Source organism: Centroberyx affinis, unplaced genomic scaffold (assembly GCF_046629955.1).
Source record: "Centroberyx affinis isolate AG114_WGS23_722 - 3 ecotype Tasmania unplaced genomic scaffold, CSIRO-AGI_Caff_v1 ptg001396l_1, whole genome shotgun sequence".
NCBI classification, from domain to species: Eukaryota; Metazoa; Chordata; class Actinopteri; order Beryciformes; family Berycidae; genus Centroberyx; species Centroberyx affinis.
Window position 1 is genome coordinate 239,090 of NW_027279878.1, and position 23,436 is coordinate 262,525.

Consider the following 23,436-nt stretch of genomic DNA (forward strand, 5'->3'; position numbering starts at 1 on the left):
TACACTTGGCCCTGCCTTTAGCTTTAAAATAGCCTTCGCTTGTGTTTCGTTGCTCATCACTGATGTAAACATGCAACAACCTCACTGACACCATGTGATGCCATCAGGCCTGCATTCTTATACAATCGCCCATCCTCAGCCTAGGGTGCATCTAGAGGAGATAAACGCTTTACTGGCAGGCAACTTTTTTTTATTTATTATTATTTGTGTTTTCACGCGTTATAAAACATCTTCCCGAATAGCTCCGACTGCTCCCACAGCAGGAGACATGCTGCTCAGCTTTGGCGAGAGCTGCACGGGAACAGCGCCGGTCAGCTACAGTAGCATAACAAAATATGCCGCAACTTGCAATCATGATTTCACAAAATAAGAAATAATAGGCGCACACTCACCTTTAAAGGGAGGGTACTTGACTGCGAGCCTATAATAAACACGCAGGGCGGTCCGGCTGTCAACACACGAATCCCACCACTTCGTTCTCAATGGATCATCTTGCAAATAAAATTTACTCAAAAAAAAAAAATGACTGCAGATATGGTCAGAGCAGACGCATGTAACGCACTATCTGTTACAGTGCAGCATTTGCTCCGGAGCGATTCCAGTCCCGCCGATACGCGCACACACAACGCGGCAGCCCGAGTCTCTCTCCGGTCTCGCACACAGATCCAGCCCGGCACAGTGTTATTTCGATTAAAAACCGTCTCTTATCGTACAACGGGGCCAGTGATGGCCTGTGCCAGAATGTCCGACGCGGATTAGTGATGTTTTGAGACTTGGGAGGTCAAACTCCGCCCCTAGTGTAGCCTGAAGTGCACTGTCTGCCGTATTGCAATCCCCAATCCCTGCATGGCAAACTGTGTTCTGGCGGAAGGTCAGACTTCCAACTTGTCATGATGATGATGAGAGAAGACATCACATGACTGCGCTGGTTTCATAATCATGCAGCACTAAGGGGACTGAACCTGGCCTGCTTTTTTTTGTAAAAGCCACTGTGTTCATCACTAAAAATGTAACAGAATAGAATGCTGTTTTATATGGAGTCCATGTAAGAGGGGTGCAAGTGCCAAAATCTAAGTGTAGTTTAAATATCACAAGTCACACTGGATAAGAAGTTAATTGTTATGATTCCTTCCTCTTTCTCAACTCACTAGTCCTGGTGGAAGCCTATGGATAGAGTGAACAGGGATTTGGCAGCAGGGAGTGAAAAGTGTAGTTTGTCTAAAAACGTCAGAAATAGCTCGGTCTTTATGGCTCGGTGTCCCTGGTGCCTCAGTAAACAGGTATTGGGTGTGAAACCACGAAACTGGGGCAGATGGAGGGCCTGGCAGGGGAAAGCCTGCAGGCTGAGCAGGTTTTGAAGGAAGGCAGGAGGATTGAACTGGGCTGACGGTCCAAGGAGGGCAGACTCTCTCTTTCTTTTCCTTTGCTGTTTTTTCTTTTTTTTTCTTTTTTTTCCTGCAGCTGAGTTTTGAGGGATTTGTCCCAGTTCTGATAGAGAGGATTGGCGTGGTGTTATGTGCTTCTTTATACACCAAGTAGGCTATGTATCTGTCTTTCCAATCTTATGCTGATTTCAATTTTTTTTTAAAAAGTCAGATTTGCAAAATCTTTTTACTAATACAAGATAAAATGTGTCATTTTATGGCGCTGTGTTGTTATTAATTCAGTTTACCATCATCATGCTCTGTGCTAAGTGTTCATCTGCTGCTGCTATTCTCGCTTTCTTTAAATATAGTGTGTCAATGGAGTCTGGTAGATTATTTACAGTGCGTGTGTATGTGTGTGTGTGTGTGTGTGTGTGTGTGCAGCACGTGGGCCAGGCTGTGAAAAATATAGTGAAACATGCTATTTATGAATTCTGATACAGATAAATCCTCACTGAATTACAGTCTAAGAATGAACGGAGCAGAGAGAAATACTAAATAGGCGCTCGCTGGCTCATAAATCATAGAGGAACCACTTTTGATGATACATCTTTTTATAGTCCCAGCCACATAGCATTATGTATATATATAGCTGTACATAGCATCTCTCTGATCTTATCTCAAGGAACTGGCAGGGTTTTGTTCAGCGTAATACATTCTGCTGTAAGCCCAACCCCAGCTATAGCAGTGAAGCCTCCCCAGAGACACGAGAAGACTTCTTACTGTAGTATTATTTATAAAAAAGGTTGAGAATATTAGGCTCCAGAGCTCTACTCTGCTGAGCTGTTGTGAACACCTCACCTTACCTTATGAAGTCCACCAACTGATCCGTACAGGTTATTATTGCACTTGGCTTTTGTGTCTAATCTTTCATCAGTAACTTCCATCAGCACTGGCATTCTCTGTTCCAGTTTCCAGTATCAGACTTTAGCCTCTATAGGCCCTTTTCACATCGTCATGGTAACAGCTTCTGCATTGAGAAACAGGTACATTACAACGTCCTGCTCGCTCCACAACCCGCCCAAAATGAACACTGGTGAAGTACAAACTGACTATTTTTGTTGACTCCTGGATCTAAACTGGAGAAAGGCTACAAGTTCTTCACCTAAACGTCCCTCTTTGATGATGAAGGGGAGTTTTAGCTTCATCACCTCATTTGCATAACGTCATTACATTATGTATCTAGTGCTAGTAACCATTGCAATTGTGTTGTTTTTGTTGTCTTTGTTGGATTGGTTTGTCAATAAGCCCCACAGGAAGTTGTGATGCACCGGTTTCTCAGTATGGAAGCTGTTACCATGACGACGTGAAAAGGGCCTATAGGAATACTCCCGCATCAAATGAAAACACAGCACCCTCTTCCAGTATGCCACCAGTTCTATTTCCCATAAACCCCAGTCACCAATCAACTGATCCTCCAAAATTGCTTTACACATATTAAGTCTCAAAACATTTTACAATTTAGCAAAAGGAAAATCTAATTTTTGGTTTTGATCCACCTCCTGCTCAGAGAGGGCAAAATAATACCAATCTATCAGGGAAGTTTACCGAGTAGAGCGCATAAGGCTCAGTCCTTCCCGCAGCGACCCGGGTTCGAATCCCGCCCGCAGTAATTTTCTGCATGTCCTCCCCTCTCTCTCACCCTCACCCCTCTCTCCCGTACCTTCCTGTCTCTCTCTAACTATCTCTCTGTCAAATAAAGCATGAAAATGCCAAAAAGAAATAAATAAAAATGATCTAAATTCACATCTGCCATAACTCATTAAAAAGTTATAGTAAGATGATCCGTATCATTATAAGAGTAAAAAAGCTCAAAAAGTAAGAGAACTCTTTCTTATCTGACTTGATATCCGGCTTGATGTTGCCTATACTGCAGTGTTGGCCATTCTCTGTGAATGTAATGCAAATTCTGTGTAGTATTTTTATTAAAGATGATTTCTTTTTATTATTTTCAGCCTTTATTTGATAGTTTACAGTGGAGAGAAACAGAAAAGATTGGGAGAGACAGAGGGGATTTGAACCCTGCGGTTACATGGTTACATAATTACTACAACAAAAAAAGTTAAAGTGATCACACAACCTGCATGCATTCAATAACATTCAATTAATCCATTTATCTTGTGCAGCCCCATGGCAATTAGTCACTTCAGTCTGTGAGCTCCACTCCAAATATCACTGAGGGAATACTCTCTGTAATCAGCATTCATACATGGTGTTGCTATGCCATAGGTTGTTACTGAAAACATACCACCTCCCTACTCCTATTGCCAAGGAACAATATGGAAGATTTATATTTTACCTCTAATCTATAATTTGATGCCATCATGCAGCCCCAGAGAAGGCATATGTGACAATATCCTTTTTTTTAATATATATTATTCTGTGCAGGGTATGGTCATAGCTTATATAGCTATGAAATACAGAACATATACAGTATGTATGAAAAGTCAAAGTATGGAATCCATAAACAATGTTTCCATAGGACTAGTAACCCATTCATTGTGAATGGTACAGCTCCATGACATCAGTCAGAGCCCATGTTCTTTGGTGTTCAGTTTTAGAAGACTCCCCTACCTGGTTGGTATTGTTTGACCTCTCTGGATATGATGTAGATGAAAATGAACATCAGTTACACCACATGGACTACTGTTATTTTCATACAACCTCTATTTGGTAAACAGGATCCGACAACATCTAAGCAACATCTTTGGCATGAAAAGTGAAGTTATTTTCTCAAGATTACTGAATGAGCATTTCCAACTACTGTGTTCACAGCCATCAACGTCTGTGTTGCATTGAAACATTCGAATTCTGTCATTGTGAGGATGTAGACTGGACATCTTGTCCAACATCACTGCTGTACAATGACATAAATCCTCTGTGGACGATGTGGGACATGGACACAAAACACAGCTTCCACTGTAGATTTTATTTCATTTTTACAGATACCTTACTGAAAATTTCAATTCTTTGAAGAAATTGTTTTTAGTGTTGAATGTCTTGAATTGAGCTTAATAAATCTTTATTGGAAAATATTTCTTAATAATTCTTAATTAAGTCTATATTTTGTGGCAAGGCAATTACTTTTGTTATAATATTGTGTATATTCTCTCCAATACATTTTTTAAATAATAGAAAGACAACTTACGGCATGTGCCAGTGGCTCTTGTCATGATAAAATAGCTTGCATTCTTTATTTACATATTGATCAGTTCATTTCAACATTTATAAAATTTACAGGTCTGCATTTTCACTATCAATGGAAATTTCTAGACCAACACCATGTTTGAATATATAATACATACCTTTGTTGCTGTTTAATTTATATTCTTTGGGTACAGAATTGTTCAAAGTACAGGTAATAGTTCAGCAAACATACAGGTAAATCCAACTAAAGAACAAATGCAGACATTGAAACAGTTTGTTGTTCATTGCACAAGATTTAGGTTTTTACTTTTAATCCCATGACATTTTAAAGAGGGTCGTTTGAAGTGGCATGTCTGCACTGATTAGCACAAATTTCTGTGTGAATGTTTTCTGTCCTGATTCAAACCTAAATACTGTGGTTGTTGAACCAAGTACAAATTGAAACTGGGCTACTAAATCACTGTTACTCTGTCATCACAGGCAAGACCACAATGTTACAGCCAAGATCATGTTGCCAGGTAACACAAGGCCCATCTAGAGGTCGTCGGACTCCGGGACTATCACAGGCTCCAGGGGGACAGTGGGTAGGATAACAGGGCTGCCGTCAGTTATCCATCCCTGGGCCGTCCTGTTGAAGGTGGGCCGCTTCATCCCTGGCTCCTGGAGCTCTGGATACTTAGGGGGGTTCAGGTCCACCTCAGGGAGTTTGAATGTGATTCCTCTGGGAGCTTTGTCAAAGCCACCGAAAGGGGTGGCAACCCTGCAAGTCAGATGAACTGTGTGAAAGCTACTGTTTTTAGTACAAACAACAAAATAGCTATGATGTACTCATAGTTGTCTCACCGGTTGAAGCATTTGTAGTCAGGCAGGTCTGGTTGTGGCTCGGCGGCAGGCATTCTAAGTTTGAGAGTCTCAGCCAGGGCCGGGTCGCTGAGGATGGCCTGCTCCCATGGGGAGTGATAGGACTTGGGCATAGCTGTAGTGTTGAACTTCTCTGCAGCCGCATCTTTCAAGGAGCCGCCATGAACAAAGAAGAAGCACACCAGAAAAAATAGCAAAATGCCAATATGAGATCATGTTGTTGAGGGTTATTCCAACATTGTAAACAGAATGATCTGATGGTGTGAGGCTGAATATTGAGCATTTATTTGGTGAGTAAAGTTTGAGTGAGACAGTAGGTTGTGAACTGAGGCAGTAATCGTAGAACACTTAACACAGGCAGGCTGATTTGTCCATCATTACGATCTGAGGTCTTAAAATAGTGCATACTCTAAGTGTGCGCTCATCGCAGGACAAGTCAAAAGGCAGTTTGAGTTGGCATGGGATGACACCACACAGGAGCATATCAGATTATGCATGGGGCTCCATTGGCTATTTAAAAGATAGCTTTGTGCTGCAGGGAAAGGAAATCTTTTCATATATACCTTTGAAATGTATGCAATTCTCTAAAACTCCAAGCCTGCTCAGGTTGAATAATGTGAACTTTTCACCACCATGGAAAAATTGCTCGGCACATCAGCTGTCATAAGGCAAGACCAGCTGTTATGACTGTATTATAGCAGTTTTCATTAATATGATAGCATTATGTAACCACTAGCTCTCATTTGTCTGTGCAGCAAGGCTTGTTTTTGATGGTAACACACAGCAGTTTGACAGTGGTGGGAGAAAAGGTAAAGATATAGGGATTTTGAATGACCAAATACACTCACAATGCTAACGTTGATGAGGCTATACTTACTACACACATTATAACTTGTAATTTTATCACAGTTATAATTGTGATTGAATGTTGTATAACTATAAGCATAAATTGCATATTAAGCCGAACTTGCACAGGCTGATATATAATCTATAGCCTAATTACCTGGAACAATGCTTTCTGGATCAGCAGCATTTCCGTGGGCCGGTGTGTTGCCCCCATCCACTTTTACTACATTGTCTGGATTCTCAGTTAAAAGATCATTCTGCAAAACAGGATAAGGTACAGTACACTTATTCACATGAAAATTTCATAATACTTCAATGAATTCTGCATTAGTGTCATACAAAGGTGACACATGTGCCTCTTTCTCTTGCATGCACTCATACTGTATGCAGACACATATGCACGCTCACGCTCTCTCTCTCTCTCTCTCTCTCTCTCTCACACACACACACACACACACACACACACACACACACACACACATCAACAGGCACTGATAAGCAATGGAGCAACTCCACTGCAAAGTGCCTGAGCAGCCTCTCAGAAGATTTGGCTGGAGCAGAAGAGGCAAAGGACACGAGGCACGTGTCTCTTCCTGTCTTCCATGTGTTATAACACTTTTGGCACAAGTAGAATTTTCCGATAATAGCTTAATGGGTCGTATTTATTGGGTAGACAATTTCCCATTTTTTCATACAGTCAGCACTCATGCCAAATCTCCAAACAGTGACAGTCAATATGGTGCAAGAGGATAAGATTGTATTGTAAGTATTCAGTATTGAGTTAGACTGGATGACACATGTAGACAAAAGTTAACTTACATTTAGCTGTGTATTTGCCTCATTTTGGATACTTTCAAATGTGTATTTATCAGATCTCCTCTGCCGCATTTTAAAAAGACGGGAACCTCTGTTGGAAAGCAACGATAACTCCTCCAACATAATGTCTTTAGGAGTGCTGAGCTTCTTTCCTAGATCCATTACGTCCCCTATCAGGCAACAAAGGTGAGAACAAAAAATTATGATGCAGTCAAAATAAACTCTGCTATGTAGAATGCATACAGTCATAAATCATTAGTACATTAGTTGCATAATACATATCCAATGTTAATGGTGAGCTAACAACTTTCTCATAGTACCATAAACATGTACATGTGTCAATCATGTCCTACATTGATTTAGATCACAATGTGGAAGACTGTGAAATCTCACAGGGAAAATACATTTTGAAACAAATTCCCTCACAGAAAGTCTGTTTGAGAACTGAACAGAAAATGTACCCATATCCACAGAAAACCCCCCGAGTACTGTGACGATTCACTGTCACTGTCAAGCAGCCTTAGAAAATGTCCATATATGACATCACAGACCATATACAGAAGTGTCACAAAATCCACATTTGCCATTTTTGTAAATCATCTAATGGAAAATGAGTTATCATTGAAACTTGGTTTTGGATGAACACGATACTTCCTCAACAACCACTGCAGACGGAATGTACCAGCTGTCCTGGGCCTTCACAATATCCAAACAGCTACAGTTGGCCCGCACCCTCCCCTCCCCTCTCCTGCCCACCCACCCACCCAGAAATAGCCTTTTGAAAAGGACAACGACAAAGGATTAGTCGCCATAGGTTGTAAATCATCCCATTAGCTTATTTATGGCAAGTGCAGGAGAATAGCCCTGACATTTTGAACTAAGATCAAAATGGATCTTCTCTAACAGCAGTGTGTTTCTCCGCTGAGCCTCGGCTGTAGATCATACCATTGGTACCATGGACCTCTCGGCAAATAGCTGCTGCATGCATCTTCCTCTCTCCAGTTGGCATTGTACAGAATTGTGACATTGTGGCTTTGGGAAGGGTGGCAGAACGCAGGAGTACTGGAAACACATAATAATAATAAATAATAATAATAACTTTATTTGTATAGCACTTTTCAATACAGGTAACAAAGTGCTTCACAACAGTCAATATAAAACACACAAACAAATCAAAATAAAATAAAAGATAAACAAAAAAGACTAAACATCACACAATAAAAGCTTTTTTTTTAATAAAAATGTGTCTTAAGAAGTGAAATAAAACGGGGAACCGACTCTGCAAGCCTGATCTCCTCTAAAGGACATAAAGGACAAAGCATGTAGTTGTTCTGCCCAACTCAAAGTGACAACAATTTTTATTCCAAACACTATGAACTCAATGGCAAATCAATGCAATACTAGGTTAATATGTTACAGATAAATACACTGGAATAAAGCCGTCATAAGCTAAAGTGTTGCTGAATGTAAGAATGTATAATGCAGTACTACTGACAATATTAAACTTGTGTCTCAGTCATTTTGTATGCATTTATATGTTTACATTCAGTGTTACTTTTTCACTCTCCAAACTAATTGAGATTTTATCTTTATTTTTTATTAAAGGGGCTTTCAAAGCTTACTCTTAATTATCCTTGTCATGAATTTAGGCTTTTCGTCTAAAGTGGACTACCACTGAATTTCAACACAGATATTTTATTCATATGATTGAGGCCAGCTTGGTGAGTGTAAGTGTATGATCAGTCCTCTAGAGACAAAACCCTGAATCTGTGATGTCATACCAATGCACATTGTCCACAGAGAATGAATTGGAGAATATGGAAAAGATAACAGGAAAGAGATGAAACCGAGCATATACAGAATGGTTTTCTGGGGATAAGGACATATTTTATTGCTCTATTCTATCTATTCAGTTATGCAATATACACAAATATGATATAAAGTTTGTTCAGCTGAAAAAGAAACTCAAACAAAGTCACAGAGTCAGTCTCCCATTTGCTGTCAACATGTATTGCTAATTGAAGCCAACTAAATCTGCTATATTAACGTTTGTCATGCTATGATGAGTCACTGTAGAAGTTACATTCAGGGGCTCGTTATAAGCAAACAATGCAATGCCTAATCCTCAATTAGGCTCCATTTCATTTGCAATTGAACCATGCATGTCATTTTTACAACTTTGGCTGCCACCAGAAAAACTAAAAGTATGTGAATGGCATTGAGTGAGTGGCATTTTCCTTGAAAATATCACAAGTTATGAAACATAAATCATCATGTGCAACGGTTGGGGTGAACATTGTGTCATAAGGTTGTGTGCGAAATTGGATACAACAAATGTGATCTTGCCAAAAGAAATGATTGTTCTAATGCCAGTATTCTCCAACATGACATTCAAAATAACTTCCTTTCAGTTCCAGTGGGAAATGTGTTCTCATAAAATCAAGAATGCATGTTTCACATTACAGTAAATACTGGGGGGAAAAACTGAAATCATGTTCATGCATAATAATGAAATTCTAAAAATACGTGTTAGTGAGAATGCAAAACAATATTATTTTATTAAATTATAATGTATTGTCTTTGCTTATCCACAAGGAAATGAGAAAAGGATTCTTATAATGTATAGGAAATATAGTTTTCCTATGTTAGAAGCAGCAATACAATGACTTCACAATGGTTGTAATATAACAATAAATATAATTTCACTAGACCTCACATTCACAAAAACGCACACTGACGAGGTTTCTCCTTACCTGTGATAGTGTCCCTAGTATGCAACCTGTATCCTTGAGGGGAGGCAAAGAGGCTCAGGGGTCAACCTAGGTAGTTTGATCTTCCCTGATCTTCACACTCCCGGACACTAAAGCCAAACTGTGAGGGTGTCTCTGTGTCTGTTGTCAGTGGAATGCAGCTTACATCAATAGGCTAAATTTAACCTGCCAAACACTCAAAACCACTCACAAACACCATGGGACAAGGATAGTTACCAGAGAGAGAGAGCAGACGATGGACAACACTCATGTCCAATGATGTTCTTCAGGGTAAGGACTCCCCTCCAGACATCGATTCCTTTTACCTCTTTCTGAGTCTTCAAAGAAAGCAAATCTCTATGGGAGTCTTTCTATGATGTAAACTTGGAGGCACCGTGCCTTCAAGTTAGACAGATATTTAATAGTGAGCATGTCTGCAACTTATGTACTTCTCTCTCCAAACTTTGTTTTGTTATTGTCCCCGTGATTACTGACTTTGGATAAAGATGTAAATGGCTGAGGAGGGTTAAAGGGGAGTGCAACCTCAGCTCTGAGAGGTGAGGTCACCCAGAGGCTTTTTGCACAGCGCCTTCTCACATGATCAAGGTCATTATCCTGGCAGCCAAACCTGTTGTCATGCAACAGACATACAGTACATTCACTCTCTTGTGTAATACATGGGACTGAAAGGAAATACGATGCTGAAATATGAGTCAAGTTCCCCCATGTAATATTTGTGCTATACACCTAATAATACTTTGACATAAATATCTATTTCAAGTTATAGCTTTTTCAATTATTCCAAACTAGCTGAAAATGTAGCAGTTGTACTTTTGTATTCTATCAGATGGATATAATTTCAGGTGTCACTTTTCCGTACCATCAATATACATTGTTGAATAAATGTAGCTAATTGTAAAAGAATGAAACAAAACATTGCATTAAAAATATAATATATTGATGTCTTTTCAATTCACAGCGTGAGGCAAATGATTTTGAGTATAGACACAAAGATGAAAAATAAACATTTTAAAGGACTTAAAGCATTTTCATTTATTTTTATTTTTAATCTATGTTTATATGGTGCAAAAAATTAACATTACATTCAAGCAAATCAACAGAATAACAGCCCATCTCTATGTATGGTCTGGGCTAAACACGTGGTCACATCATTCACACTAAAACCCTGACACTAGAAGCCAGGATCTGTGGTCGGAAAATGATTTCTATTAACACTGCAACACCACACAACCATCAAAGGTGGGATAATTTATGAATGTAAACATGCAAGATTTGTCCTATTAATAACTTACAAATATAAATCATGGCAATAAACACTGATGAACATTTTTGAAAGCTTGCATATAGTTAGTCAGTTCAGATAAAAGTAATGTTAAGATGTAATCATCACAGAAATCCCAATTCTTAATGCAAGTTTGCTGCTTTCCAGAAAATGCTGGACTGTAGCTAATTGTTTTTTGCAGTCACTAGAAGGTGCTGGAAGGTGTAGGAATGATCCAGCATCTAGACATACTTAAAGGATAAGGCTGGTGTTTTTTAATGCATTGCTTACCGTCAACAAATCCTATGAAAATAACAAAATAAACAACTTAATAAGCCGGTTGTAATCGTTTGTGATCTCAGGAAAGTAGTTCCTTAGCACCGAAAATAGTCCCCGTAGTCCCCATTTGAATTTGGTAATAATTACAACAGCCTGACTTTTCGTGGTAACAGTTAACGATTTTTAAAATTGAAACTATGTCTTTGTGAGCTGTATTTCAAGGTTTTTAGCTTACAATTGGAGCCAATGACTTCCAGGTTGACGGCTAAAAATGGTACGTGGGCAGTCAGAAAGTAATGGGAGTAGAGCAAACGCATCGTTGATTTTGTTATTTTCACAGGATTTGTTGACGGTAAGCAATGCATTAAAAAACACCAGCCTTATCCTTTAATATTTCTCTAAGAATAAGAGCATTCACTTCTACTTTATTATATCTGAATACAGTAGCCTGCAATGGGCACTGCAGTACTAATAAGATAAATGCTGGATAAATGCATGATGAGTGACCTCTATAATGGTTATCACTGTATGAAATATTCAGATGCCTCAACTTCAACTTGAAAATGTGCTCATGAAATCACAGTGTGTTTTAAAGCTAATGATATAACATTTAACACACCAGTGATAAGCCATGCATGAAATTTGTTAAAGTGCCTTATTTCTCAGCACTCTACCCCAACTAAACATGTCAACAATATCAGCATTTTCAGTGGGCAAAACCCCTCCACCTGTTAAAAATCAATCTACCAAACATGTCATTCATGATACCCATAGACCTCTCAAGAACATCTACTACAGATTCAATTCTACTTACATAACACATTGCTTAATCTCATCTGATTTACATTTTGTTTCACATTATTACTTTTCATTAAGATGTATAAAATGTATATGGTATGAAGATGTGGTGTTTAAATGTAATTCAAAAATCTTAAATGGTTCCTCATCTGCAAAGTGTGTATGTTCAAGATAATAAAAACACCATCTTTAAGATATAAGACTTCTGCAGTTACTGCATTGCATCTAATGGTGAGGGTGCTAATTTTTAAGATTTTTTCATGATTGTAGTGGTCCACTCCTGTCCTCAAATGGGAATCTAGAATAATCACTACAACATAAGGATTTTGAATGATCATTTCGATACCATTGCATAATCTCCCATTAATACATAACAATACAGAAGAACATTGTTGTGCTCTTCAAACCAATAAGTGCTCATACCTTCATGGCGGGAACATTGTCATTGAGGAACACACCATCCCATCAAAAAAGAAATATAAGATTCATCGATTAAAAAATGCCTGGGTCTAAGACCTATGGGATAAGTTTGAACCAAACCACGCCAAGAAATACATCCTTAATCACTGCAGATCAAACAGATTCCTTCTCTTTGGGGTAAATTTACTTTGGTGTCTTTCATTTTTATCATACTTTGCATGACCATTTACACCATATACCATTCATGTCTATATAAATGTATATTGCTCTGTGTCTACAGTATGTTTGCCTTACTCATGGTGGCATTAACTTCTCTGGGCTGCGCTAAACAGGAGAGAGTACTTTGTTGGGCTGGTGCCTTATCCAATAGTGGCCCTACTACCAGACCTCAGAGGTTGGGCTGGTCTAAAGGGAGGCCCATAGAAAGCTGGTTTCTCAGGTGGGAATGTCCTGCTCATAGACGGTGCCTGAAAAGCTGGGGCTGCATGATAATGACCTTTGCTGACAGCTGTAGGATCAAGAGACACCCTGTGCTTCCACTCAGCTGGAGGCTCTGGTAGAGATCTGCGATGCCCTGCAGCTTTGACATTAGAGGCAATAGACGACTGGAGGCTCTGAAACACAAAGGCCTCGTCCACCGAACCAATGGGGCTTCTGGATGCTGCCTCCCAGGGTGTCGGGGGCTTGTAGGTCTTTTCTTGCCAGGATGTTCGCCTGTGTGTAGGTACAGAAGATGGCTGGAATCCAGACGTGCTCACAGGGGACAGAGGATTGTGAGAGGGCACAGAATTCAGCCGCCTGGGCAGGCTGAGTGAGCGGCTTCTGCCAAATCCCTGAAAGAAAACCACATGCTGGTTGACCGATGTGACAGCACTGCTGCAGACTTTGCTGCCACCTTCTGGTATCATGGAAGCCAGAACAATAAAAGATACTTTTGATTATGCAGAGGACTATGAGAGGACTTTCTTTTGAAATGAAAATAATAAAGACAGAAAAAGATAGTTTTTAAAATTGCAGATGTGTAAACCAATTAGGTGTGCACATGTAGGTTTTTCCCATAAATCCCATAAAAGGGTTTGAGTGACCTGAATATACAGGTAACTTCCTATTTGTCAAGATCTTAAATCAGCATTTATGGCATTGGCAATACCACTGATTTAGAGTAAATGAAGAGGATTTCAGAACTTACCTGCTGTTCAGGGTTCAAGAAACTTAAAATAAGTACAGTATCAATGTTACTAGATCACAGACATTGACAAGGTGATTCATGTTTGTCTGGAACTATATTTGTACCAGTTGTTCTTTGTTTCCTTCCTCAATAGCCAATCTGTACCTTGCATCAAAAGTGCAACTTTTGAAGGCCAAAATGTTATATATTTCCTCTACTCTATAGTTCCAGACTGTTCACATTCCAAGGTAATAGTGGCCTGGTCAGCATGCTATGACAAAAACATACACATCAGTCCAGTCAGGTTGAGTCAACCAGAGCACTGGCAGTGGTAACCTTCAGCAATATTTACAATATTAGAAACTAAGTCAAGATAGCCAATCAAGTAATGGATGTTAGAAAATTGCTATTGCTGAAGGCAGAGCAAATATTATGAATACATTTTGCATTGTGGTGAGAAAGATAAAGGAGGAAATGTGAGTGAGTGAAAATGATACAGTAGTTCAGGAAAGGAGAAGCTCATGGCACACATAGGAAATACACAAATAAGGGTAAAGGAGAAATTTAATAGCATGATTGTGCAGTACAAGAAGTGCAATAAACAATGATATGTCAGAAAGACAGACATAGGGACAAACAAGACAAAATCTGAATTATTTCCTAATTTAATTTTGAGGTGCTATTGGTAATGTGCCATCAATAGCAGAATACTTAAATCTCAGTTTTAAGCTTGCTCATGTTTTACAAAAAGGATGAGGATACATAATGTCAGTTGACTATACTGACAGTTAAATAACTGGCCATAGCTGACAATTACAGAAAAAAAATCCACATAAAAAACAATTAATGTCGTGAGGGTTAATTACCACAACAAAAGCTAATGCTTTGAGCTGTTATGACGCTATCAAAGTTTGGAATGAGACTGAAGGAATTGCAAATCGTATGCATCCAAAAAAGAAGTGCATATATCTCCCCAATCACACTAATTAATTTACAGTATACTGTAAATATACTGGGTATATGTTGCTTTTATCCCATAAGTATTCTTCACTAAAATACTTAAATACAGCACTAAAATTATAGTCCAGAATTTTTGAAAGGCATCAATATTTTATAAACGTAATAACTGTCATTACTGTGTTTAGTCTTTGATGACAATGATGAGTACTGTATCTAGTTTAAAACAATCTACCTTATTTCATTTTGGAGAAAAAAAAAGCTCAAACGTCACCCTAGCTGGACAAGGCTCTCTAGACACATTTTTTTTTTTGCACACATAATAGCACTTCCTGAGAATCACTTAATATTATGTTAATCTCACCTTTCCTTTGTCCAGCACACATGCACCTCCCAAGTTTCAGGAAGATGATAAAAAGTGCTGAGTTATTTTATTTATGTTTATTCATGTTACATCATGTTATAACATTTTTAAGCTGTTAAGAAAGCTTTTCTGTTCATTCTGTTTCAAATACCTGTTGTGTGTATCACGTTTTCCTAGTATCATTGCCAGCTAGATACAGGTATATGCTTCTCCCTACACAACTGTTTTTTTGATGAGTGGCCTACATTTTGACAGTGCAAAACTCTTTACCTATTCACCTGTAAAGATTGAACTATGAGATTTGAAATGCCACCAAGGTGTAGAATAAATTGTGTTCAATCATCTCAGTGTTTTTGCTATATAAAAACAGACCATATATTACAACTAATGCATCTTAACAATAGGTCTCCACTGTTTGCCTGTTACCACTGGCTTTTTAGCAGAAAAGTTTGGCCGAGGAGCCATTTGACGTGCACCTCTAGCAATAAGGGATGCAGGAGAGAAGGCTGAAGCTAAGCTGCCACCAGTAGATGGCTGGGGGGAAGTGGTTGTGGGTTGGCCGCTTGCTGTTTGCTTGTTGGTTATGCGATGGGCAGCAGATGTGACAGTAGGCTTTTCATCCAGTTGCTTGTCAAGTGAAAGAGGCTCAGCTGATCTTGTGTTTTGGCGGGTAGAAGGATATTGGGAACTTACCGATCCAGAGGACTTAGCAGGGGCTTTTGGTTTGCTTTGAACAGCAAGGTCACAGGCATTATAAGGAGAGTGAGAACGGGCAGAACTAGGTTTAACGGTTGGGGTAATCTCAGATATAGGTGCTGGAGATGCTTTGGGGCTTGGGCTTTTGGCCTCAGTGACTGCATCATATTTGAAGAGTGAGGAGTCCAACTGATAAGGCTGATGTTTCATCACATCTAAGGCGTTGAGATGCTTTGGGGGGGGTGCTTTAGGCTTCCCTTTGGTCTTTGCCTTGATTTTGGGGCTTGTGGAAGGGGGTTGCTTGGCTGCTGATGGAGGGTAGAAAGGAGCAAGAAGGGGATTGTATGATAAAGGAGGTGGGGCACGAATATTGGGAGAATACCTCCAAGAGTTAGGGAGGGATGAGGTGGGGGAAGGGGATCTTGTTTTGTTAGCTTGCACTGTGTCAGCATCAACCACAAACTTCTCCATACGGGACTGCCTCTTGGCAAACAACTCTGCACCTTTTCCCGTCATTGTTGGACCATCACCAGCCCGACTAATACCTCTGCCACCTGAGACCTGACCCCTTGGAGAAGCAGGTGATGCTTTTGATGCGTGGATGTATGAGTTCCCTGGTTGTGGGCAAGAGACAACTGAGTTAGCAGCACTTGCTGACTTATTCCTTGAGGATGAGGGTGGGTGAGGGGAGCTGTGGGTTGAACTGAGGGCCTGAATACTCACAGGCGATCGAGGTGGCTGCAGACCCCAGCTATTCATGGCTGGTTGAAGTTGAGGCTGAGGAGAGGAGTTGACTGGTGCCCAGGCATTAGCAGGCATTTGAAGTGGTGCCTGAGTTTGAACTGGTGCCCAACGGTTGGCCATCTGTTGAGCCTGAGCCCGATCTTGCTGTTGTAAGTTATGCTGAGCATGAGGCCCGACAGGACTACGAGAAGACGGTGAAACTGGACTTCTTGGTGGGTTAAAGGGCTCAAGAGAGGGACTCTTCCCCAACCAGGGTGGGCAGGTTGGGTTGATGGTAGGTTTTGGGGCAACTGGAGGGGGATTCTTGAGCTTTAATGTTCTGGGTTGCATGAAGTTACAAGCCTCAGCACCTAGACTAAAAAAGTCTTCCTCTGGTTCAATAAAAGACCTCCTTTCCCCTTTGTTTTGGGGGTGAAGATCTGATGCTTGCTGTGGCGTTGATGACTGTTTATTAGTACCTCTCCGTTTTGACTCTGGTAAGATACCAGTCTTGATAGCTGGCACAGATATGCGCTCATCTCTAGAGGCTATGATGTCACCAGTTGGGGACCAAACCTGTGGACTAGTGTTAATCGGCACAGGTACTTTGAATTTCAGTTCAGGCTTCTTTGTCACTGGGACAGTAACATCAGGCATGAAGGGAGCAGGTGCCCTATTTTGAAATCCGAGGAAGGGCTTGGCAGTTCTGTTTGGCACCAAGGGTCTTGGCACATTGGATAGGTGGTTCATCTGTTGCATATTTTCTTGGTGCTGTAAGTTCTGCTTGAGACTTGCATCCATGTAGTTTTGATTGGCCTGCTCAGCATGCATGTAGGTTTCCTCTCTGTCATAAGTATTCTGTATCTCTGTGTGTTCACGCTCTGTTATCGCCTCCACAGGTAATCCTTTACGCCTCAATTCTTCATGCTCTAATGCAATTTCATCCATTCGCTGGCGACGCTGGGCAAACATCATTACACCCTTTCCTTTTGTCTCTGGCAGTCCCTCCATTTCTTGAAGATTTTCCCAGTTCACACTGAAATGTTGCTGTTGGCGATAGACGGTGTACTCCTCCTTTAGCTCAGAGTCACTTGTTGCCACAAAGTTAAACCCAGCTGACCTGACTTCCTCAGCTTCTTCCTCTATTTGGTCTTCGTTGTCAAGCTCGTTCTCACCTGTCCCGTAGCTCACAAGTGTATACTTCTTGACCCTCTGACGACGTTTTTTAAACAGTAAGGCTCCCTTATTTTGAGGGTTTGGTGCATCAGTTAGAAGCCGAGCAATGCGCTTACATTTAGACTTGGTCTCCTTGACGTGTTTCTCTGATTGGCTCTCGATGTGACTGAGCCCTGAGACACACAGAGAAAGAGAGAGAGAGAGAGAGAGAGAGAGAGAGAGAGAGACAGAGAGAGAGAGAGAGAGAGAGAGAGAGAGAGAGACACACACATAGACAGAGACAGAGAGAGGGAGAGGGAGATGAAAACACATAATACATAAAAATTATGTATGTCAAACTAAGTTTACCAGACTACAATATGTTTTTGACTGGTCAAAGTACAGTAAAGTCATATAACTACTGAAGTGAGTAATATTATTAATTACACTATTCATTAATAGGCCTATACCTTAATTTCTTCAAAATTTGTTTAAAAAGTTTGGTTTCTTTAAATTTGCTGAACTACATATACAGTACATTTTCATAGTATATCATTGTCTGACGGCAACCATGTATCTCGATAATGGAACAAATGCTGAATAATCTTTGGAGGTATTAGTTACTTGCAAGGCAAAATTGACTAAGTAGTTGACAGCTAATAATACTTTTTTTGTTGTTGTTATTGTTATTATTATCATTATTATTATTATTATCATTAGACACATTTTTAAAAAAAATTCTTGATGAAGCAAGTACATTAATAATAAGTTAGAGAAAATTTTAAAGTGTTCTTGCTGAAGCAAGCACACTAATAAAAGCATCATATTTACTTACAGCTAACTTAGGGGGGTCCATGAGGCAAGGAAAGTGAGGAGCTAACTTTCCATTGCAGTCAAGTCTTACTTGGAAAAGGGATCAGGTGACAGGCCAGGGTGACACATGCTGGTGTCTGTCAAATGAATTTCTGCCGGCCTCATCACTGGCATGGTCATATTTTATTCTTGCCCTGCTCTGACTATTAAAGCCATGGGGAATTCGCCCTGCAAGTCCACTTCAAATAGACCCCACGTTACAGCATGAAAATAACCAGCACCCATAGTCCTCTGCACAAACTATTTATCGGTTAAATAAAGTCTTATGCTTCATACAATACCTACAATAATTAAAATCTTATGATTTGCACTCATTTAGAGGACAGGAATCTTAAAATTTCTAAGTTCAAGTTATTTAGTGCCTCACTGACTGCATTTGTTACAATAACAAAATTAGGTCTAATGTATTGATAAATGAGAGAATAACTGGAAAATGAGAAACTAGTTTTCACTGCATGCTGTACAGTTTGCACTCCTGGCTACATACGCACACTGGAATCTAACGAATGAGGGTAGAGGATAGCTACTTACGTGTGTACCTCGCCCTGTGCCTGTCGGGTCTGCACAGATCTCTGTCAGACTCCCAGTTCCTCTTCTCTGCCTGCTCAGCACCCTCGCTTGAAATTCCAAAGGAGACAGGAGCAGGAGGTGCTTCACTGCACCCTCCTTCTTCTGAAGATTCAACCCTCCTGTCGTCTCTGGCTCCAACACCCTGTCTGTTGCTGTCTCCCAGAGGTTGTTCCTGGGTCAGGGTCAGGGCCAGGGTCATATCACCACAGCCAAGAGAGGAGGAGGATGAGGCAGAGTGCATTCGTGGTATCTGGCCGGTGCGAGGCTGTGGGCTAGGGCACTCTGAGTGTGAGGACAATGACGTTGCTAAGGTTTCAATGTCAGGAGACCCTCTTGATTCACTGAGGGAGATGTCATCCATTTCTTGGTATGAAACATCCTCCTCACTTCCACTAAGTTCAGGCAGGGACTGCTGCTCACATACAGACTCCCAATCTTGTGATTGAGGGCATTCTGGGGACTCGAGGTCAGCCTTTGGGATATCAGTAGGCTGTGGGTCGGAGGGATACTCTGCATCACTCACAGTATCATCATCGTAAGACTCTGCCAAGGACTCAGAGATGCAAAATTCTTGTGAACCATCTGACCCTGACCAAGAGTGATCATTATTCTCTGGATCTTCAGCTTCAGGTTCCATCTCTAATGCACTTTCAACAGGTCCTGGGTGTCACCAAAGATACCTTTATTAAGACAAAGACAAAAAGCTTCAGGCCAAGGAGACCTTTAACTTTGAAGGCTGATTATGTACATGAGGCATTTTAACATTTTCAATATTACATAAATATATATTTGTTTATTTTTTTTAAACAGAATACATAGAGACATTTGGAAATAATCTCTACCTAGACCAACATGAGTGTTAACATCAGATTTAATGATTTGACAAAGTATCAAAGTAAACTGCTTCAGCAATACAATTTGAATAACTGTGAAGACAATTCATCTGGAATTAAACGTTTTAATGTTCAGAAACAGACATTGCAGCAATTTTACACTTTGTAACATTCGTACCTACTGTGTAATTGATTGACCAAATTCCTCTCCCCAATAGGAAGTGCAGACTTGCCTTGGCAATTTCATCACAACTGCCATCGCTCTAAATGGAATGGTATGTAATATCATCGGGGAAACAGCATTCACATCCAAGAGTATAAGCAAAACAATTGGGTGGCTGTTTTCCGAACTACTGTTTATACAATGAGATTTCTTTCCCCTCACTGTTCTCATCTATCACTGCAATGAATATCAATGTGTGTGAGCATTTCCATTTAAGAACTAAATCTGAGACAGAATAAGCTTTATAAATAGTACAACAACTAGGCCTCCCTTCACTTAAATCAAGTGCTTGTTTTCTGACTTGAAAAAGAATTGCATGGACCTATTTTGTTGGCTGGTGTGACTTGAAAACATGATGGGTCACAATGTGCTCTCTAATAATACTTTCTTCTCTTTTTGGCTTTTTATCAGATGCAGGATATGTTTGGTGGAAAGCATGATTACCAGCATAAACAGACTGTACTCAGCTAAGAGCTAAGCTTCTCTTTTTAAAGCCCCAATGTGTGGAATATTTACCTCAATATATCCTTCTCAAACTAACTAATATTGGTAGTGGAGTATAATGGCTGTGGAAAAATTAAACCTTTGCAGTGAAAATTGGCTAATTATTTGTTATTATCCTGTATGTGTTTATTATATTAGTCCGTGGTACGATTTGGCGGGAAATATGCAGGATTGACATGTGGAACAAAGATGGAGCCTCAATCAAAACAGAAAGAGGACTCACTTTGAATTATTCTACTTGTTTGTATGTGAACAAATACACAGACAAGTCCAGATGCTGTAGCCTACAGTCCCACGGGGCCTAGCTAGTTGAGCAGCATCAACTGTTGTTGTTGTTGAAGAATACTGCAGTTCTGGAATAATCAGGGTAACCACATCATTCACCAATGTATCGTCAAGAAGAACAGATGCTAGTTAACTGTTAGCAAAAATGTTTAGATAGCATTGCCCAAACTTAAATAAACACACATTTGTTTCGCAATACTGCTTTGCTAGCTCAATCCAGTTGTAACTAAAATATTCGCTAGCAAAAAATATTTTTTGTCCTGCATTAGCCACCGCAATTCCAAACACACATTGCAACACTAACACCGGGCAAGCAAGCATCACTCAATACGAGGTGAGAGAGCGCCTTTTTGTAAGCATTGGGCAAACTCTAAAATCCACACCTGTCCCACAGAACTGCTTTGCTATCTTAATATAGTTAACTAAAACATTCGCTGGCAGAAAATATTTTTTGTTACACACAAATTAACCACCACCGCTCCAAAGCTATGCGAGAACTCCTGGCGAGCGAGCATCACAGTAGCCTACAAGGTGAGAGCATTGTTTGAGTGACGGATCGACTGACCTGAATTTGGCTCCTAGTGAGCACATCTTGTGCCGTGGGAAAAATAACTCACCTTCTTTCACAAGTTTGTTCCAGTTCCATTATTCAATTTGCATTATGACAATTTCATGTCATCTCTTATACACCTCTGTATATATGCTTGCAAAGGGGGGGCAAGAAGAGGCAAGTTGTCTTTACAACAGTGAGGGACCACCAAGGGACTCAAGGGGTCACCAAAGTCATCAAGTTTCAAATTATGCTGTAGCAGCTTTACGTCAGACATATTTTACCATCCACACACAGGAAAAAAGTATAAAGAGTATAAAGGCACAACAACATATAATACTAAATATGGGATTTATATGGTGAAATGTCTATGTGGCCTTTGTTATATCGGAATGATGAACAGAGAGTTAAAGATCAGAATATGTGAACAAAAGCCATTAGAAATAAGGATGTCAAGTCCTCAGTAATTAGACATTTAAATACATATAAACATGATGTTAGTTATTTGGGATTATGGGTCTAGAACTGATCAAGATGCCATGTAGAGGAGGAGATAGGGACACATTCGCCTTAAGAAAAGAAAGTAGATGGATCCAAATGGCTTAAATGAATACATTGATTAATCTTGCTATTTGTGAGATTTGTATAAGGGAGAGAAACTTTGGAGGTAATAGGATTCAAATATTTATTATGGATTACATGAGTTTTGTTGTGTGATGTGGGGATATGTCTTGAAAAAAAGACATATGTATGTATATTTTTTTAATGTGTGTAATGACCTGAAATGTAGATGTAGAAGGTAGAAGGACAGTGTTCAGTTAAAATATGAGTGAAGAACATGTTATGTTTTATTAGGTTAATTAAGTGGAATAGGCTACAGGTGTGACTAATTAAGTTGATTAATGGTTAGTCAGTCACAGCCACTGAAGAAGGCAGAATACTGAAATGGCTGTAGGACTGTGACTTGAAACTACATGAAGAATTAATTGATTAAACAAAGAAAACTATTTCCAGAGTGCGGTGTATTTATGCTGGTGATTTGTAATCAAACACGAGCAATTATTCTGTCCAAAACTAGCAGATAGAATTTTATATCTGGTACCAGCTGAGTATATGGATTAGAGCATAACAATAAAAGGCAGTAAATGAATAGGAAACTGCAAAACCAAAATCACATTACAAGACATGATGTGTATAGTCCTGTGTCTATCTTGGTTGATATGTGGACCAGGGTTTGGACCACATTAATGGTACTATAGAGCACTGGTTCTCAACGTGGGGTCTGGGGATCATTTATTTAATTTACAAGAAGTTAACACAATTAGAGAATGAAGAAGTATTTCACTGTTATCTCTCTACCTACAATATAGATAGTCATGGAATTCTGGACAAAATTATATCTAACAATAAAAATATTCTTAGATTTGGGTTCAAGAGACAAAATCTCATCAAATGGGGGGCCGTGGCCCTAATGTGAACTAAATTAGGGTCCTTGATATGAAAAAGGTTGAGAATCACTGCTATAGAGGACAAAGGCCAGTTCAGCAGCCCTACTGTTTGGAAGTCAGCAGGGGGCAGTAAAACTTTTAGGTCTCAGTAGAAGCTCAAGCCTTTTACACACAAACATGCCAGTTCTGCTATATCCACCACAGGGTGGCGCCATATCTCTGCAGACCAACATCAAGTTATTTTCATTAATCCATCTACTGCAGTGTGTTGACAATCCACCAGAAGAAAAAAATGCCTTTTTGGGGAAGATGTAGGTGTGGTATACATGTTAAATGTGATACGGATTTGCCCTAATGACTATATTTTTCTACAATTTATTGTTTTAATGGTCTATTTATAAGATACTCCCCATTCAGTTCCAGTATTGCAATAGACATAGACTGTGTCTCCAGGGCAACAGCTC

The 23,436-nt window shown here is 39.8% G+C and overlaps 2 protein-coding genes across 2 annotated transcripts; both read right to left on the reverse strand.

Moving 5' to 3' along the window:
* Positions 1–4,420: 4,420 nt before the first annotated feature.
* Positions 4,421–9,948, reverse strand: myoz2b (myozenin 2b). The gene is made up of 6 exons (XM_071526288.1): positions 9,848–9,948; positions 8,040–8,156; positions 7,098–7,264; positions 6,436–6,535; positions 5,415–5,577; positions 4,421–5,331 (listed from the first exon to the last, which is right to left on the reverse strand). The coding sequence occupies exons 2-6, from the start codon at positions 8,119–8,121 to the stop codon at positions 5,106–5,108; spliced, it is 738 nt and encodes a 245-aa protein (XP_071382389.1). The 5' UTR covers positions 8,122–8,156; positions 9,848–9,948; the 3' UTR covers positions 4,421–5,105.
* Positions 9,949–12,982: 3,034 nt separating this feature from the next.
* Positions 12,983–19,766, reverse strand: synpo2b (synaptopodin 2b). Its single transcript, XM_071526248.1, has 3 exons — positions 19,091–19,766; positions 15,806–17,880; positions 12,983–13,456 (listed from the first exon to the last, which is right to left on the reverse strand). The coding sequence occupies exons 1-3, from the start codon at positions 19,764–19,766 to the stop codon at positions 12,983–12,985; spliced, it is 3,225 nt and encodes a 1,074-aa protein (XP_071382349.1).
* Positions 19,767–23,436: the final 3,670 nt, after the last annotated feature.